Source organism: Carcharhinus amblyrhynchos, chromosome 4, assembly GCF_965287045.1.
Source record: "Carcharhinus amblyrhynchos chromosome 4, sCarAmb.v2.hapA, whole genome shotgun sequence".
Classification (NCBI taxonomy): domain Eukaryota; kingdom Metazoa; phylum Chordata; class Chondrichthyes; order Carcharhiniformes; family Carcharhinidae; genus Carcharhinus; species Carcharhinus amblyrhynchos.
Window position 1 is genome coordinate 40095781 of NC_137327.1, and position 16759 is coordinate 40112539.

General features: G+C 41.6%; 1 protein-coding gene across 1 annotated transcript; it reads right to left on the reverse strand.

Annotated features, from left to right (window-relative positions):
* Positions 1-2307: 2307 nt before the first annotated feature.
* irx3a (iroquois homeobox 3a) lies at positions 2308-5787 on the reverse strand. Its single transcript, XM_080187018.1, has 4 exons — positions 5271-5787; positions 3666-4683; positions 2924-2990; positions 2308-2701 (listed from the first exon to the last, which is right to left on the reverse strand). The coding sequence occupies exons 1-4, from the start codon at positions 5481-5483 to the stop codon at positions 2647-2649; spliced, it is 1353 nt and encodes a 450-aa protein (XP_080043144.1). The 5' UTR covers positions 5484-5787; the 3' UTR covers positions 2308-2646.
* Between the last annotated feature and the right edge of the window lie 10972 nt (positions 5788-16759).

Consider the following 16759-nt stretch of genomic DNA (forward strand, 5'->3'; position numbering starts at 1 on the left):
AATTCGTACTAAAAAAAAACACTTGCATGTTTCATCGACTTGAATCAATGTCGCAATCACAACTATTTGTAACTGACGCGCATAATAAAAAGAAACTAAAATATACACCGCCCACTACATTGAGTCGACTAATTGCAGAAATATGGATTGTTTTTAATACGAGCATGCGAAATACAAATCGTTCTGGATTAAGTTACTGAGTTCTGATTCGCACAACTAAGTCACAACAGTTTCCCTGTCGCTCAGGCGGCAGTATTTTTTTAAATCATACCTTCATTAAATCATTATTTATCGGATAAAAAAGATTGCGAAACTATTACATGATCTAATAAAGGGAATTTCATTTTAAATGAGTGTATTTGCATGGTTCTCTTTTACACCCTCGATTGCTCTGAGGCTAAACGTAAATGCACTTCAAACAATTGGGCTCAATATATTATAAATTAACGCGATGCCGAGATCTTTATTCATCAAATTTTAACCACGTAATCTGTGGACCACTAACAGTCCAGTAACAACATTCTGTTTGGTATCAATCCTTCCTCGTCACCCTCCAAAAAAAACTGAGCTTGGGGCATCCCCTGTTGATGATGTCTAAGCAACACTTAAGGGTATAGAATTCTTGACTCTAGAATCCATTATTATCTTGACAATAGAACACTCAACGAAATTCATTAGGTTGATTACAATTCACTTACAACCACAACGAAACACCAACAGACATTTCAAAGGACCTGGCAACAGCGGCGAATAAATATCTAAAAAGATCTTTTTAACATCATTTATTATTAAGAGAGTTCCGAAAGGAAACAGCTAGGATTTTTTTATACCTATTTAGAAATGAGCATGAGACTTGAAGCAATCATTTCAACTCGGCAATTCAAGCGGGGGGGGGGGGGGGGGGGCAATCCCTCCCCTCCCCCCCTTTCTTAAATGAATAATCAACATACTTATTTTCAATAAATACTTTCTTTTTACCAATTGCAAATCTGTCAGCAGAGACAATTGGCTAGGGCCTGTTGAAACGGTTCTGCACATTTCATTCGTGAACATGTTTCCCTTTCTGGGAATGTGTGTGTGTTTATGTTGGGGGGGACTGGGGGGTGGTGGCTGGTAGGGGGAGATGGCCGACTCCCATGGAGCAACATCGGCAACTTTCTGTCTAAAGTTGAGAACCGATTAAAACGTGACTTGTAACCTCGATCATTTTCATAACTCCACAGCTGGGGAGGTTTTGTTTTGCCAAAAACACCAAAGGATAAATGACAACTTCGACCCCAATCCCGCAGCTTCTGCAAATAATCTTAGGCAGTGAGTAAAAGTTAATATCGTCTTCGCACAGACCATCAAATTTTACAAAATGAGCGGTTTGAACGTAGCAGGAGTGAATTAGGCAGCTGCCGTTTTATGACTCTTTTCTCCCCATGATGTACTACCATTAAATTTGTGTTGGTTCTCTCGGGCTATTACTGCGGCATTTCAGAATGTCTGGCTGTAGGAGGCGCTCTAAGCCCGACTCTTACCGCCCCCCCCCCCCCCCCCCGCCCCCGCCCCCTCCCCTGCCTCAGTCCAAAACTCAACACACCAGTGTCTGCCCTTCGGGGGTCTGATATTATACAAGTCATTTAGTCATTATACTGCGTAAGTGTCTCAAGCATCTACAATCATCCCGCATTAAAATATTGCAGTGATTTTAAAGCAAAACTAAAATCGTATCTTTTAACCACATTATGGTCTCTTGCAACCAGTGAAGGTATTACTAAACACCTACAACACAGTGATTTCCATAACCTTGCTTTACAAAATGTCATAGCTAAACAAACACCTAAGCTATACTTGAATGCAATACTTTGGCGTCCTTAATAACATTTAAAAGGAAGTGTGGCAATTTAATCGGAGCACTTTTTCGGCAGTTGGGGAGAGTTTAACTATTAGCTACAATTTATGGGTGCTTAAGCTTCTAGTAAAAAAACACCAGCGTCCAAAAAAAATTACAGAGGAAACTCTGTATGCTTACAATTAATAATGGTGACATCAAACGTCATTGGCTAAAAAATATATTTTGAAAAAGATCTTTAAAAGTTTGCAGTGAAGCAGCTTACAATCTTCCTTTGCCGGGATTAATAGATATTTTAAAAGGACGGGATTCCAGGTAGTATTTACATGGGAAATATTTCAACACGGGATTCTGTTTTTATTTTGGCTGAAATGTCAATTGATAACCATATATCTATCTCAATGGACAGAGTGAACAGAATTCTGAAAGGTTCCCAGGGAATGGCAGCTTCGAAAATACAGACACAAAGGTAAAGTCGTAACTGTTCATTTATTAGCCAAAAATATATACTTTCTTGTACAATTTCGTTCACACGTATGTACATTTTTTGTTTGCGGTATATACAAAACATCTCGAACACCAGGTGATAACTAATTCTCACTGGACTGACAAAAAAAAACTGGGTTCCACTTTATGTCACAAACTCAACTAATTGATACACGCCTTGTTGGCTAGTGTTACATTAGCAAATTTTAGTTTAGTACACATACATGCTTACAGCTTAAACTATACAGGGAGAAAACATTTTTTACATTCCATTCAACAAGAAAATGGTTACAAAATAAAGTTAAAAAAAAACCCAAAATGGACTATGCAGAGGAGAGCGCCGACAAAACCATGGCTGCATCGAGTTGGTTCTGAGGTCTGAAACGAATAAAATTATTGTGGATCAGTGTTGATAATTTTTTTTGTAATAAAGTTTGACATCCATATTTTGCATAAAATATTGTAATTGAAGTTTTGAATGTAGTTTCAGCTGCGGTGAAAAGTACACAGAGAGGGCTGCACGCCTATGACTGCAGAGATCTCTGGGGCTGGTGTAAAATCGTGGGAATTATGCAGTGAAGAATGAAACATGTTTCTTACCGTCTCTGAACCGGCTGAAAAGCTGTCTTTACTATTTTTTTCTCTAGTTCCAAGGCACTGCTTCTATCTGTAAATAATAACGAGTTCTTAGCATTGATATTGTTCGCCATTACCGAATCCACTTTTACTCAAAGGACAGACGCTGAGACTCAACTCCTTTATGGAATCATTACCAATTATACGATTTAAAAGATAAAGTAATCCGAAAATGACACAGGATGAGCGTTATCTTATTACTCAGGTCCCATTTTTTGCTATCTAATACTTACTGGAAAAAAGTTATTGCAATCAAATTAGAAATTATCTTCTGAACTGGTGCTCAAGATCAGTTTATAATAAATGCAATTTTCACCATCAAAAAATCATTATCCCATTACTTTGATTGCACCTTGTATTAGCTCTGTCTTGTATTTGGTTACAGTTGAGCAGTGGGACTTTATATGAGCAGGATGTAAAAATCTCAGTATCGATTTTAAAAATACGCCTTTGTGTAGATATTAACCAGTAAATAAAATTAATCCAGAACATCCTGGTTACCTTTGGAGATCAGTTGTTGAGTTCAGTTTCATTGGAACTTTTTTGAAAAGGCCCAACTCTTCTGCTCTCTAATGCAGTGTTATTTATTTTCATAATAAGTTGGCCTCTCTTTGCGAATTGTGCAGGATATTCTCAAAGGTTGACTGCCCCGTGTTTTGTCTGTGTGTGTGTGTGTGTATGTGTGTGTGATTTTAGTTTAATGTACCTGTTACCGTGGGTTCTGCTGACTGAGCCCGCTCCTCGCCGCCTCTTACAGTGCAAAACGCGGGGACACCGGCAGCGGGGACTGCCTGGCCAGTACTAAGTCCGAGGAAGTGATTGGAATTAATTAAAGCCAGGGGGTGGTGGGAATAGGTTCGGTTCGTCCAGTTCTGAAATTTGCCCATGGGGCAGGCGAAAAGTCTGTGCTGGCCGAGCAGGGAGGTGGCGGCGGTTCCCGCAGGGGAGCTGCTGATCTGGGGAGACCTGCGAGGGTTGTCCGGCGTGGTGGCCGTCTCGGCCAGAGACCAAATCTTAGGCTTTTGACTGACCGAGAGATTGCTCTCGGGCGCTGGGGAGCCGGGGCTTTTCCTCTCGGCGCCGTTTTTGCTCTGGTCCCCACTGGACTGTCCTGAGATCTCGGGCGAGAGGTCTCCCCGTTTCTCTTCAGTCACCCTGCTGTCTTTTACCACCGCTTTCAGAAAACCGTCCTCGGAACCGTTCAAGTCGTCGAAAGTGTCTGAGATTTCCGAGTCGCTGCGGCCGTCCAGCTTGCAGTCCAAGTTTAAGTCCGTGTCCTGCTCGTCTTCGTCCTCTTTGCTCTCGATATTCTCCGTGTCGATGTTTTCCAAGTCGATCTCCTCGTCGTCCTCCTTTTTCTCCCCCTCCAGGTCCGGGTCGCTGCCGTACGAGTTCCCCTCTTCGTCCGTCCGGTTTCGCGGAGTCCAAGTCATCTTGTTCTCCTTTTTAAGCCTCCTCCGTGCGTTGGCGAACCATGTGGACACTTGGGTCAGTGTCATCTTGGTGATGATGGCCAGCATGATCTTCTCCCCCTTGGTGGGGTAAGGGTTTTTCCTGTGTTCGTTCAGCCAGGCTTTCAAAGTGCTGGTACTCTCCCGAGTGGCGTTCTTCGGCCTGGACGGGTCCCCGAACTGGTACTGGCCGTAAGGGTAATAGGCGGCGTGGTGATGGGGGAAAGCCGGATGCTGCACTCCCGGGCTGTCCTTTAGCTCGTACTGGGCACCCTGAAGAGGAATGAGAGAGAGAGGGGGAAAGAGAGAGGAGTGGGGGGGGGGGGGGTAGCCAGAGAGAGAGAGAGTGGTTAAAAAATGTGAAACACAATTAAAAGTTGGGTGAAAATATAATTGGTCTTTGAAATGCATTCCACTCAATTAAAGACTAAAAGATCCGGGGGGGGGGGGGGGGAGCGCTGAGGAGGAGGGTGGCATTAAGGAAAGGAGGGGGTAGAAAAGTTTTTTTTTGAAAAAAGACTGGCAAGAAACGAAACAAAAACGGAGCTGGCAAACTGCGAGAAATCTGCAAGTTAAATTGACAAGGAAGCGCGGGTGAAACTGACAAACACAATCCACAAACTTTTCCACACACTGCCAGAGAGAGAGAAACTCTACAGCGAAAATTAAAACTCTGATTCGTTTAAATATATCTAAAAGGGCAGAATCGCCGCTTCCCCCGGGTTTGTGTTTAAATTCATCGCAGCAAACTCTAACATTCCCCCCCCACCGCCATCTCTCTTTTTTTTAATGATTTACCGACAAGTGAAAGGAGTTAGGAAAGAGAGAGAGAGAAAGCAAATGGACATAAATGTTCTTACCAGCTGAGGAAACATGGGCAGATCGGCTGCATAAGGCAAAAAGGCGCCGTATCCTTGAGCGGCATAAGGGGATCCATACATGGTTAGTACAGTAGAAGCAGCGCCGGGCGCCGTCAGATCGCTCCCAGCCCTGGAAGACGTGATGCCCTGGCGATCTGGGTAAAGTGGCCTAGTAGCAGCAATGTACTGATATCCCAGTTGTGGGAAAGACATGGTCAGTGACTACTCGAGAGAAACCGCTGTGCAGAAAGCGCCGGAGTATCCACTTTTAATGCTATAGATTCAGCTGAAAGTATACGTTTCCACATGCAGGCGCGCTCTGTAACCGATCCGATCGCTCTCTCAACTTGCTATTGATCTGAGGGTGCCCAGGTCAGGTCCTAACAGATTCGTGGAGATTATTCGGAGTTGATGGCCTGATTGACATTTCTGGCATTAGCTTAAGCCCCTCCTATTTCTTTAGGGTCCGCCGCAGTTTTTTTTCCCCCTCAATCTCTGCCTTTGTCACAGAGCGTGTCTTTCCCAAATCTATTTACTGACGTCGCGATCTTTTATTTCAGTTGCTTTCAAGTCGCAGTTTGCGATCGCCAATCAGTACCGACTCTCCGGCTAAAAACACGCCCGCCCCAAATGTTTTAAAGAAGAACATTGGCCTCCCACTTTTTTTTGCCACGGGGATTTTTTTTTAAAAAGCTGCGCATTTGTAGAACTATAATTGGCACCAAAAGAAAACAAGGCAAAGAAAGCCGAGATAAGTAAGACAAAACGGAATCCGAACAAGTTGAAATCGCTTTGATGTAGTTTTTTTTAAACCAGCAGCCTGACAAAACTTTATTCTTCCTCCACTATTGTTTTAACTTTGTTAAGCAGATACTTAGTTTTGATGGCGCAGAGGCAGAATGCATAGACTCGGGGCTTTTATCCTGATGTCTATTCTGTTAAAGGAAGTTTTGCTGGTTACCAAATTTTCCATATATATATGTATGTTTAAAGCGTCTGGTGTTTCCTGCGCTGCAGGAACCGATTCTGTGCAGGCAGCGAGTGGGCAATATAGTTCAGAGATCCACTTAATTCGGTGTTAATAATGGACTTCAAACGGTTCCAGAGTCACCACTTTACATCAAAGCGGACTAAAGCAAATTGAAAAACACAGAGAAGGCCGGCGCAACCCCAGAAGCTGCCAGTCCCGTTGTTACGCTGGTAAATTACGCGGTGCGAATGGCAGAAACGCCAGTGCCTTCATACCAAACTCATTATCACTTTTTTCTCCTGTCCCTAAACTGTAATTAGCAAATTTATGACCCCACGTTGTTTATTCCCTGTTCCTTGCTACGCCGTGGTGTTCTGAAACGATAGGTCTGCATGATAAAGCTAAATACGAGGTTGTAATAAATGCGGATTAGAGTGAATCAAACCCCTTGGATTGAAATTCTCCGAATCAATATATTAAATCTGTATGTACCGCATCTAATCGCTTTATGGCTCATCTTTCTGGTATTTGATGTCAGATAATCGCCCACCCATTGTTTGAAGAATAAAGTAATTTTTTTCCTAAGATTTTATTTTTCTGGTCTGGTTAAGTGGCGGTAGGTGATTAAATTCCTCTATTGAATTTAGTGGGATTACAAATTAGCAATCGAATTATTGACTGATTTTTGAGAGAGGTGTTAGAAATCAGACGTTTTAGTTGTTGTTGTTTTTCTTTAATGGATTCGAGGACTGAGGCAGAAGGAATGCAGAAAGTAACTCACTGGCCTGTACTCACATTTTTAAACAGCAATCCAGAGCTACCTTGGGCTCTCGATTATGCGATAGGAGTGCTTCGCGCGTGGGAGGAATTCGCCGCAGCGCGACTTTACGCACACTCTCCAAACACTGTTGCCTTGCATAGTTTATTTCATGGGGGAGAGAGAGAAAAAACTGCTTTATTAAACTCAAATCTTTAATCTCGCAGTGTTCGCTGGGCTGTGTTCTCGACGCGATCCGTGCTTAGCGATTTTGCAAGGACAAAGACCCATCTGCATCTTTGATTATAGATCAGCGTCGCATTGGGAAGCTGGTTGCTATTTTAAGTTTTATTTGAGCCAGGCTTGTGGCGGAATCAACCTCAGTCCCATTTCTGAGCAGGCTATTTGCAGGGAGGACTGGGCGGTGGGGGAGGTGTGAGAGGGGGGAGGGGGTAGTTTATTAGCTTATTAATTACTTCAAATACATTGCCATGTGTCATGTAGACGGAATTCTAATCATCGTGAAAAAATAAACAAATTCAGTATTGCGGGTCTTTAGACAGGAGGGTGTTTCGGGAATTCTTCATTTGCATGTGTGGGGGAAAAGGCAGCGATCACATCAGGACAAAATAAAGTGGTACAAAGGGTAGGACTGGCTCCATAAAAAAGGCAGGGGAATGGGGTGATGGCGAGTAAAGTGTGGAGAAAACGGGAAGGAAGTACTGAGCACATCTTTTGAAAAAACGAAAGAAAAAGATTAAACACTGCTGTGGGGAAAGGAGGAGTGAGGGGGATGAAAGGGCAACAGGAAAAGTAAGAATGAAAAAAGCCAAGAACACAAGGCTGAAAATATGATAATCTAAAGCAAATAGGAGTAGAGACGCAGACTAAGGACACGAAATAAACAGACCGAAGGGCCGTGATTAAAGAGAGCAGATCACAAGGAAAGAATCGAAAAGATCAGAATAGGGAAAACGCGCAGAGAAAAGGCTAAAACAAAAAGTGATTTCAAACAATTGATTGAAGAATGTGGAGGGGCCGGTGCACTAAACGTAGAAAACGGGAAGGACTTAGGAAAGTGCGACAATGGGAAATGAGCGAAAACAATGATTAACATTGGACACATAAAAAAGGAGGTGGGGGGGGGGGGAGGGAAGGCGGCCAGAGCAAATGTTGGAACACAGGTGATGCAGCCAGAGAGATCAGTAAGGAATTGGAGGTCATGGCATCCAGCGCTTGGACGCTGCCTTTCTATAGATTCTGTATTGTTATGCTAATGTGATTTGCCCCGTGTCACTGAGCGTACTTCATATCATGCTATCAGTAATTTAGATGTTTGTTACTTACTGAAAGACACGTGGATTGTGACTGCTTTAAATATGCTCAGTAAGAAACGTGTCTCTTCTGTCATTGACATCTGCAACAGCACCAACGCACTAATAATCAATTAATTTAATGAGTAACTTTACCGGCTGAAGTACACACTGTACAAAAATCAATTAGTCGAGTGAATAAGCCAGCCTCTTGATTTTAGGGGACATATGGTACTGAATATGTTGTTGTTATTAACCCTTTGAAGACCTAGGAGCAACATTAAATTATTGTGCAATCAACACGCTTTTCAATACTTGGTCGTTTTAAAATGATTTATGCCAGGAATGATAATAACTGTTAAGTAATAAAGCATTAAATACTTCTGAGGAACAAGCAAGCAGCAGCTCACTCCTGTGGCACAATGCTTTTTGATGACAGTTTCTGCTAAGCGAGACATTATTGCGTGTTATGCGCACTCATTCATGGACAGGCCATTTCGTTATTTAGGATCAATTGTTTCCTGCGGGGTAAAGTAATTGTGGGGATTTCATTACATGGGAATCGCCCAACGAGAAGCGCCATTATCCAATGTACATTTGTAGAATTAATTCCTAGATTGGAAGAAAGTCAAGTAAGAAAGGTCAAGACGGACTCGTTTCGCGCTCGGTAAGGGCCAAAGTGGGATGAAGCTGTCTTGAACGGCGCTCCAGCCTGGGACACTTGCCCGCTCCGAGGCACTCGGGGCCCGGCCATGACACGTGCCGCATCTCCGGGCGGTGTCAGGACCCGCTGGCCAGCTGCTGATTTATTACTCCTCTTTAACACTCGTTACTCCTTTTACACTTATAAACCTCTTCAGGGAATGTGTAAGAAGTCATGGTTAAAGTGAACGCTATAAAGTCTTCCATAATCTGAAACCGATCCTTTTTTTTGTAAAACAAAGTTGGGACCAGTACTTGTCCCTCACTGTGACTTCCGCTGTGAACTGTAAATAGACTTTTAATGACTGCGAAGCATGATTGAGTTTTATTTTGCTCATTTAAAAATATTTATATTTCCCCTAATGTTAAACACCACGCTGAAAATCCCACAGGAATATGCATTACACATATATAATCGATCCGTCACATTCTCATTCGTAGTGAGATTTAGGATCCTTTGGGATTGGTTTATAACACCTTCATAATTCCTATAATATAACTTAAACCCGTCGCTTTTCCTTGGCAAATAAATGAGTCCAAAATTGCTCTTTACAATTGTAGCTTTGTCTGCATGCAACATCAAGAAACTTGTCAGCAGCCAGTTTTAAAACTGAACCATATAAGACATCCTATATATATAGGGTGTCTTTTACCAGACGAAATCCTGAGGAGATTTTTGAATGCTGCAATCAGATGATTGTTTCAATCAATAAATCCCAGACGGGCATTCATTTACAAATAAAATCGGAGCGCCACTTCAACCAAACGAGAATTTGTGGGCAAACAGTCAATGCTGAAAAAAAAGTGCTGCAGAGAGAGAAAAAAATAGAGAGCGGGAGAGATCAAAGTGTTGGGAAAAAAAGAGCAGCCAACACTCTTCGAATTACACTTTTGGAGCTTTTCCGTAATTCCGGGGCGTCCGGTAACAAGTTGCACATTCCTTATCGCATATGGAATCAATCTCTAGCAGCCCTCTGATCAAAAACTGTTAATTGCGCTGACACTTGATTTGAAAAGAAAACAAAATTAATGACCCACAATGTTTGGAGCACCCACTGGTCTGCAAGCCAGTGACACAACTACTTTTTTAAATAAATCTACTTAATAACATCAACTTTTATTTGCAAATTCTTAGGAGGGAGACGTTTACAAAAGGAGGACCTTTGGGGAGATCGGGGTGTCTCTTAAGACTTCTACCTCTTAAATTTCATTACAGCAGAGGGACGGCATTTTAACGTCGAGGGATTTCAAATTAGTTACTGCTGTTTCTTCCCCAATGCCGGAGGTTAAACATAGGACCCGGCCTTTTCAAAAACAACGAATTCAAGAACCTCTTTTCGTGCAACACGAGAATGTGACCCTACAAATAACGTTGTTTTGTTTTCTTAAAATAAGTAATTATTTAAATACTCCCGAAGACCTCCCCCATCATCTCAGCAGTTGTTGTCCTCGCTGTTGTACTTAGCTAGTGTGAAGTATATTTTATACATGTACTGCTGTTTGTAAATAGGTTCGGCCAAATACAATAGCAGTAAACGATGAGTGAAATGGCATTGTTGTTTTAAGATCATGCCCACGCAAGTTGACGAATTGTAGTTATTAAAGACACGGATTTCTCATTTGGATGCTGAGATGGTGACAGTCACTGTTTTTGTAGACAGCGTTCGAGGAAATTCCCAGCACCACCAAACCCCCCCCCCCCACCCCCAGCCCCCTCCACCCCCAGCCCCCTCCACCCCATATCTTGCGGGGGGGGGGGTGGAAATGCGGAGACTAATTCGAAACCTGCGAAACGGGTCAATGGGACACACTGACAGGGAGCTCCAGTTTCTTTCGTAACATGGTCCCTGGTCTCATGAGGCGCTATCGAATGCGAAGCCTCAGTGTCAGGCACCTGTGAGCGACTTCCCTCCCACCAGCAAGCAGGGATTAGCGATGGGCAAACATTGCATCTAAATTCCGGTTAGGTCTCCGCAGCGTGCCCTTCGGTGCGCGAGTTTTCCTTTATTTCACACATAGGAGGCTCGTTGCAGGATAGCTGACACACAGGCATGACATTTTATTTAAACGCTATAGTTAAGTAAACTACGGTTAGCCTTCCAAAGCAAACTATGTTGGTTTGCTGTTAAAAGAAAACCCATCGTTCGAGTATCAGCAACGTTGTAATCAAGAATTGGGAAGGGGTGGAGGGTGGATTCGGAAAACAACCATTTAACAGTAGCATACCACAAACATGACAACTCCTTGCCATTATAGTTACAGGCTGTCCTTGATGGCTCCGATATTGCTCCGTTCGCAAAATCTTCTGCGTCAGAAGCTTGAGCCACAACTAGTTGTTTAAAACACATGTGCAAGTGTGAGACACACCAGATTGCAGTCACTGCCGTTTACCAGCTAGGGATAGGTGGGTGGGGGGGGGGATGAAACCGGTTCACGGGGCTGTCAAAGGCAAGCAACTGCGAGGTGAATGTTAAAAGGAACCCATAAATAATGATTTTGTGGTTAAATCCTGGAGTTTGTGTAGTAATTGATTAGGGAGGTCAGGGCTCCTAGTGGCAAGCAGCCTACTGCTGTTAGTGGCTTCGCTGCCGTGGAGTCTTTGGTAAATATTGTGCTGTCGATCCTGTGGGGGCTTCCAAGTGTTTTATTATAGGCTTTCCGTCTGATTGTTTGAATGCTATTTACACTGAACTTTTACTCACTGAAATCGGGCCCGAACTGAGTGGGCATCTCTCAGTACAAAAAATGATCGCCTGGAGAATACTTCTCTCTCGCACTCTCGCGGGCTCTCTGGCTAGACAAATACCACGGGGACGTGTTAATTAATCAATCCAAACAGAGCCAAACCAGAGACAAACAACCCCCCCCCCCCCTCTCTAGCTCTGGTTTGCTATTTCCAAACAGAATTGATCTTAAAAAAAAGAGAAGTGGGGAGGGAACGTGGGGCATACATTAAAAATAAGTTTGGAAACATTTTTCGAATACGAAATGCTCTCGACCACACCGTTCTTTTTCTTTCCCCTTAGGTCCGGGGAATGTGATTTAAAACTGAATGTATGGCTGTGTCTGCAGCATGTCCAACAATTTACCATCCTATCTACTCATCTCCTATCGACAATATCACCATTTCCAAAGATATGCTATAATTAACTTTGGCCGGGTTATATTGCGTTATATTTAATGCTAACTGTTTTAATTGGTCTAATCTGCAGACGGAGATACTGTACACGATAACCAATAGATGGATGGATGCCGTGAGTTATTGATCGATTTAACCAGAATAGTTGATTAGATTGAAATTTATTTTGAAATGACTCTCTCATGTTGCTGGTATAGGAGGGTTCACGGTGCAAACTGGTGGAGTACATAATTTCATTGACTATGCCGGGGTCTTTTTTCGGGTTTCACGGAGACTTAACACTCTTTACAAAGTCTTATATCAGTAACAAATAACCATCGATTTCTCGTAAAGTCAGTTTTGAATTGGAATGAGTAACTCCGGGCAGTGCTATCACTGTATTACATGGAAATGTCCCAGGTAACAAGATGAACATTGATTCAGCATTATGTTTGATCAATAATGAAATAAGTAACTTCAGGGCCAAATTAAAATGCAAACTGGCTTAACACTTGCAATTTCTGGGCTAAGTGACAACGGTTTATTCAGTTGGGAAAATAACCATATTTGCGCTAAGGCTGTCTCTTTTATCCTGCAAATTTAATGAGCCCTGATAGGGATCAGCTTTAATCTAGAACTATGATTTCTTACTGTGGCACTGCTTCGATACCTGGGAGTCGTCTAGCATTACTTGTTGTTATTTGGATGGCAGATTTCTTTATAAATCGTTTTAAGTATATCATTGCTGGATTTATAGAGTTTCCTAAAAATCCTAGGAGTTAACAACATTAAGAGGGGAAAAGTGATTTCACTGGAAAGAAGGTAACGTGACTCGACTCCTTCCAGTGGCGACCTTTGACCCAATTTATCTCCCTTTTCTACATGGCTAGTTTTTACAGCCCTCAGTATCATTATTGAAGTCATCACATGAATTGATTTCCAATGGCACTTCGCGCCTCCATTCTGAGAGCAGACACCTAGACAAGCGCTTTCTTTTTCGTTGTGATCCCTTTATTAGCCACAGCTCTGAGGAGTGGTCTGCCAGGGCGAGAGAATCCCTGAATCCCGAGAGAGAGAGAGAGAGAGTGCGTGTGTGAGAGAGACGGAGAGAGAGTGTGGGAGAGAGAGATAATGAGAGCGAGGGGTGAGTGAAATAGATAGAGAGACAGCATGAGGAGAGACACAAAGAAAACACCGCAGACAGAGATTAGAGAAGCGTCAAAGATGAAGGTGAGCTGGCATACAAGAAAGAAATGTAACAGAAGGGGAAAAAAATCTGAAATAAAACTGTTGATAAAATGGAGGATGAAGAAATAGGCAAAGTTAAGAACTCCAAACACGAAAGAGCCCCATAAAGTGAAAAAATGAACTAGAAAAGGTGGATTTGGATGAGGGAAAATGGGACGAATAAGGGCGAAATTGCTAAATCGTAGGGATTGGGGGAATTATTGTTTAGAGGAGAATACGTGGTATGGGGAAACAAGTAAAAGACCTTCCTCCACCTTTTGCGACATTCGAAACATTCCAAGATTAAAACGCCAACAAAAAAATAATGGATTCCTTTCTAATGAGATGCAAGTGTCACTAAACCTTTAACCCACCCAGTGCTGAGCAGCCCCTGCAATTCGTAATTTTCTAAACGTCACAGGAGCACCGCGGTCACCAGGTAATGCCCGAGGACTGGGTGTTCCTTCCAGACTTAGGATACCTATTTTACCTTGATCACCAGTAGACTTTGTTCTTGACTCGGGGCAAATGTTCAATAATTTGGATGGAGTTGGGAACAAGAAAACCTTCAGTTGAAACCCACAGCATTCTGCCTCACAATTTGAGCAACTTACTGTTTACTGATTGAAATTAATTTCAAACTCACCGGACCTTTGCATCTTACTCCAAGTAACCATCCTCTTTGAATATTTCAACTTTTAAGCATTCTTATTGCTGCTTTTTGATATTAGTATATACATCCATAAAGTTCATGCTTGGGAATATAAAGCAATTCCATTAAAGCAACATCATCTCCAAAATCACTGTGATTTCTAAAATCCTGTATTTTTCTTTATAGGAAAATGTTTAGATGTTCACTAATCATTGGCTGTATCTTCAGTTCAGAGATCTTTACTATAGTCATAATTATGAACATACATACACACACTGTACAAATAAGCACATGCAAATATTGGCCACAGAGAGGTACATATTCAAATATATAGACACACACATGCACATATCTAAGGACAAGCATTAATACATGATCCTACAGTACATATGCACAAGGTATAGGATTTACCTTGGTGTTTAGCCAATATAAAAAAACCCTTCTGTTAAGTGAGCTTGTAATTAAATTTCACATTACAAAGTTACAAAAGTTAGAAACTGGAAATTCTTTCTCTAAAAACTGAAATTGATGTCAATCCAATCTTGGAATAAACATAACCCCTTTGTTGTAAAACAACCAGTGCCTCTAGTTCTTTGTGTGATATGTGAGAGATAGATGGATTGAGAGATAGATAGAGAGAATGTGAGAGGGAGGGGGCTTCATTTAAAGAATATTTCTGTAAAGAAGCTTAGTGATGAACCTGCAACAGAGAGCAAAATTAATGTAGTACAAGCTCTAACCATGGTAGGCCCCAGCTGGTGGCCATTGCAACCTAAGGCAATAACGATTAATTTCTAGTTTCTTTGCAAACAGTATGAAAACTTTCTGTTCAGGATTATCGATCTAAATTATGAACCATATCTCTAACTTCTATTAATGGAAATGCATATGTGCACAAAAAGACAAGCATGAAGTTACAAAATTGCTCTTCATTTTGTATCAGTTGAATCATTGCTGCACTTACTTTCAAAACAAAGAGTGGCACAGTAGCACAGTGGTTAGCACTGCTGCTTCACAGCTCCAGGGACCTGGATTCAATTCCCAGCTTGGGTCACTGTCTGTGTGGAGTTTGTATGTTCTCCTCATGTCTCCATGGGTTTCCTCTGGTTTCTTCCCATAGTCCAAAGATGTGCGGATTAGGTTGATCGGCAATGCTAAAATTGTCCCTTAATGTCCTGAGATGTATAGATTAGTGGGTAAAATATGTAGGGATGTGGGGAATGGGGCCTGGGTGGGATCATGGTTGGTGCAGACTTGATGGGCCAAATGGCCTCTTTCTATACTGTAGGGTTTCTACGACTTCTATGAAAAGTATGTGATGGCTCTGGTATTTTAAGCATCCATTTTTTAATACTTAGTCCATATATTGTGTGTGTGCATATTATAATAAATTTAAACATAAACATTTAGGACACAATAGTAAATTGTAGCGTGGGTAATAAGTATTTATCTCCAAATAGAAATAATATCACACTATCGCTGATAGCCGCAATGGGCCATGTACCACTGAATTATATGGATTTGGCCTAATATGTAAAAGAAAATCACAATTTGTTTTGCAAAAATCATGAGTAGAATTGTGGCATCAATAGAAAGACTGTTATTAGTTGTTGCTGGCATTTAGACTACACTAGTCTTATTACATGATTAAAAAAAAAATACAGCTTTCAATTTTTGCTCTGTCTTTCTGGCTTAATTGTTACTTGGCACTGGACAAATTCACATAGTGAGACCGCACATGGACATTGGGTAGGGAGGTCATTTGGCTCAACTGTGTGCCCCTTCCCAATCAAATAGCCCAATGATGTACACTGACTTAGACCAATACTCGCAGAATTACTACTTGAATGATGTACCAGAGGATAGTCGGCATTTGGTGAACTGTGTTCCAGCCTTCAGTAAAGAAGGGGATAAAACCTGGTGGGAAATAAAGACCTGGGAATGCTTAATGATAATCATAATCTAATATTGGTTATATATTCAGTGCTTATGCTGACACTGAGAGCATATTTATCCGGCATGGTGCTCATACTGTTTAATGTGTACTGTCCAGGTCTTAAGTACTTTATAAATTGATAGAATATAGCAACATTTTAATTCTGACACCATGCTGTGCTGTTCTTAGTATTTTGCAGAAAATCAGCAGGGAGGAATGTCCATCTGCATATAGATAAGTATAAGGAATTTTCTACTCATCTTAAAAATGGCCTTGTGGATTTTTAAAATTTTAATATTTATTATCTATTTATGTAGATAAATCTGTGACAAATAATTCAACGGTACAGCAAAATATTGACACTTGTGTCACAGACCAGCATTAATTGTGGCATCTTAATAAAAAGTAAAACAAATGAAATGGTGCATGGTGCCATATTCTTCTCAGGATTTAAAGTTTTATCTCCCTCCGAATTATTGAATGGCATGTTTTTTGCATGTGTTTGTGTAAGCTTATAATGGGAAACAACATTTGTGATGGCACAGGCACTTAGTTGCCCTTGTACCTTGTTATTTGTAACAAACAGTTGATTTTGTGAGTTGGTTCTGAAGTATGACAGTTGTATTTTTATGTGTGTGGCTTGTAAATGGGGTATAGTTGCAGCTTTGGGTGCATGCACTATTTCAGACGCTCAGCATTTTTGCATCACACGATTTCCCTATGTATAAAGCACAGGTTGCACGAGAAAGTCCACATGCAAGGATTGAGGGAATGTTGAACTGTTCATTTCCTAGGCCTCTATATAGATTTTATG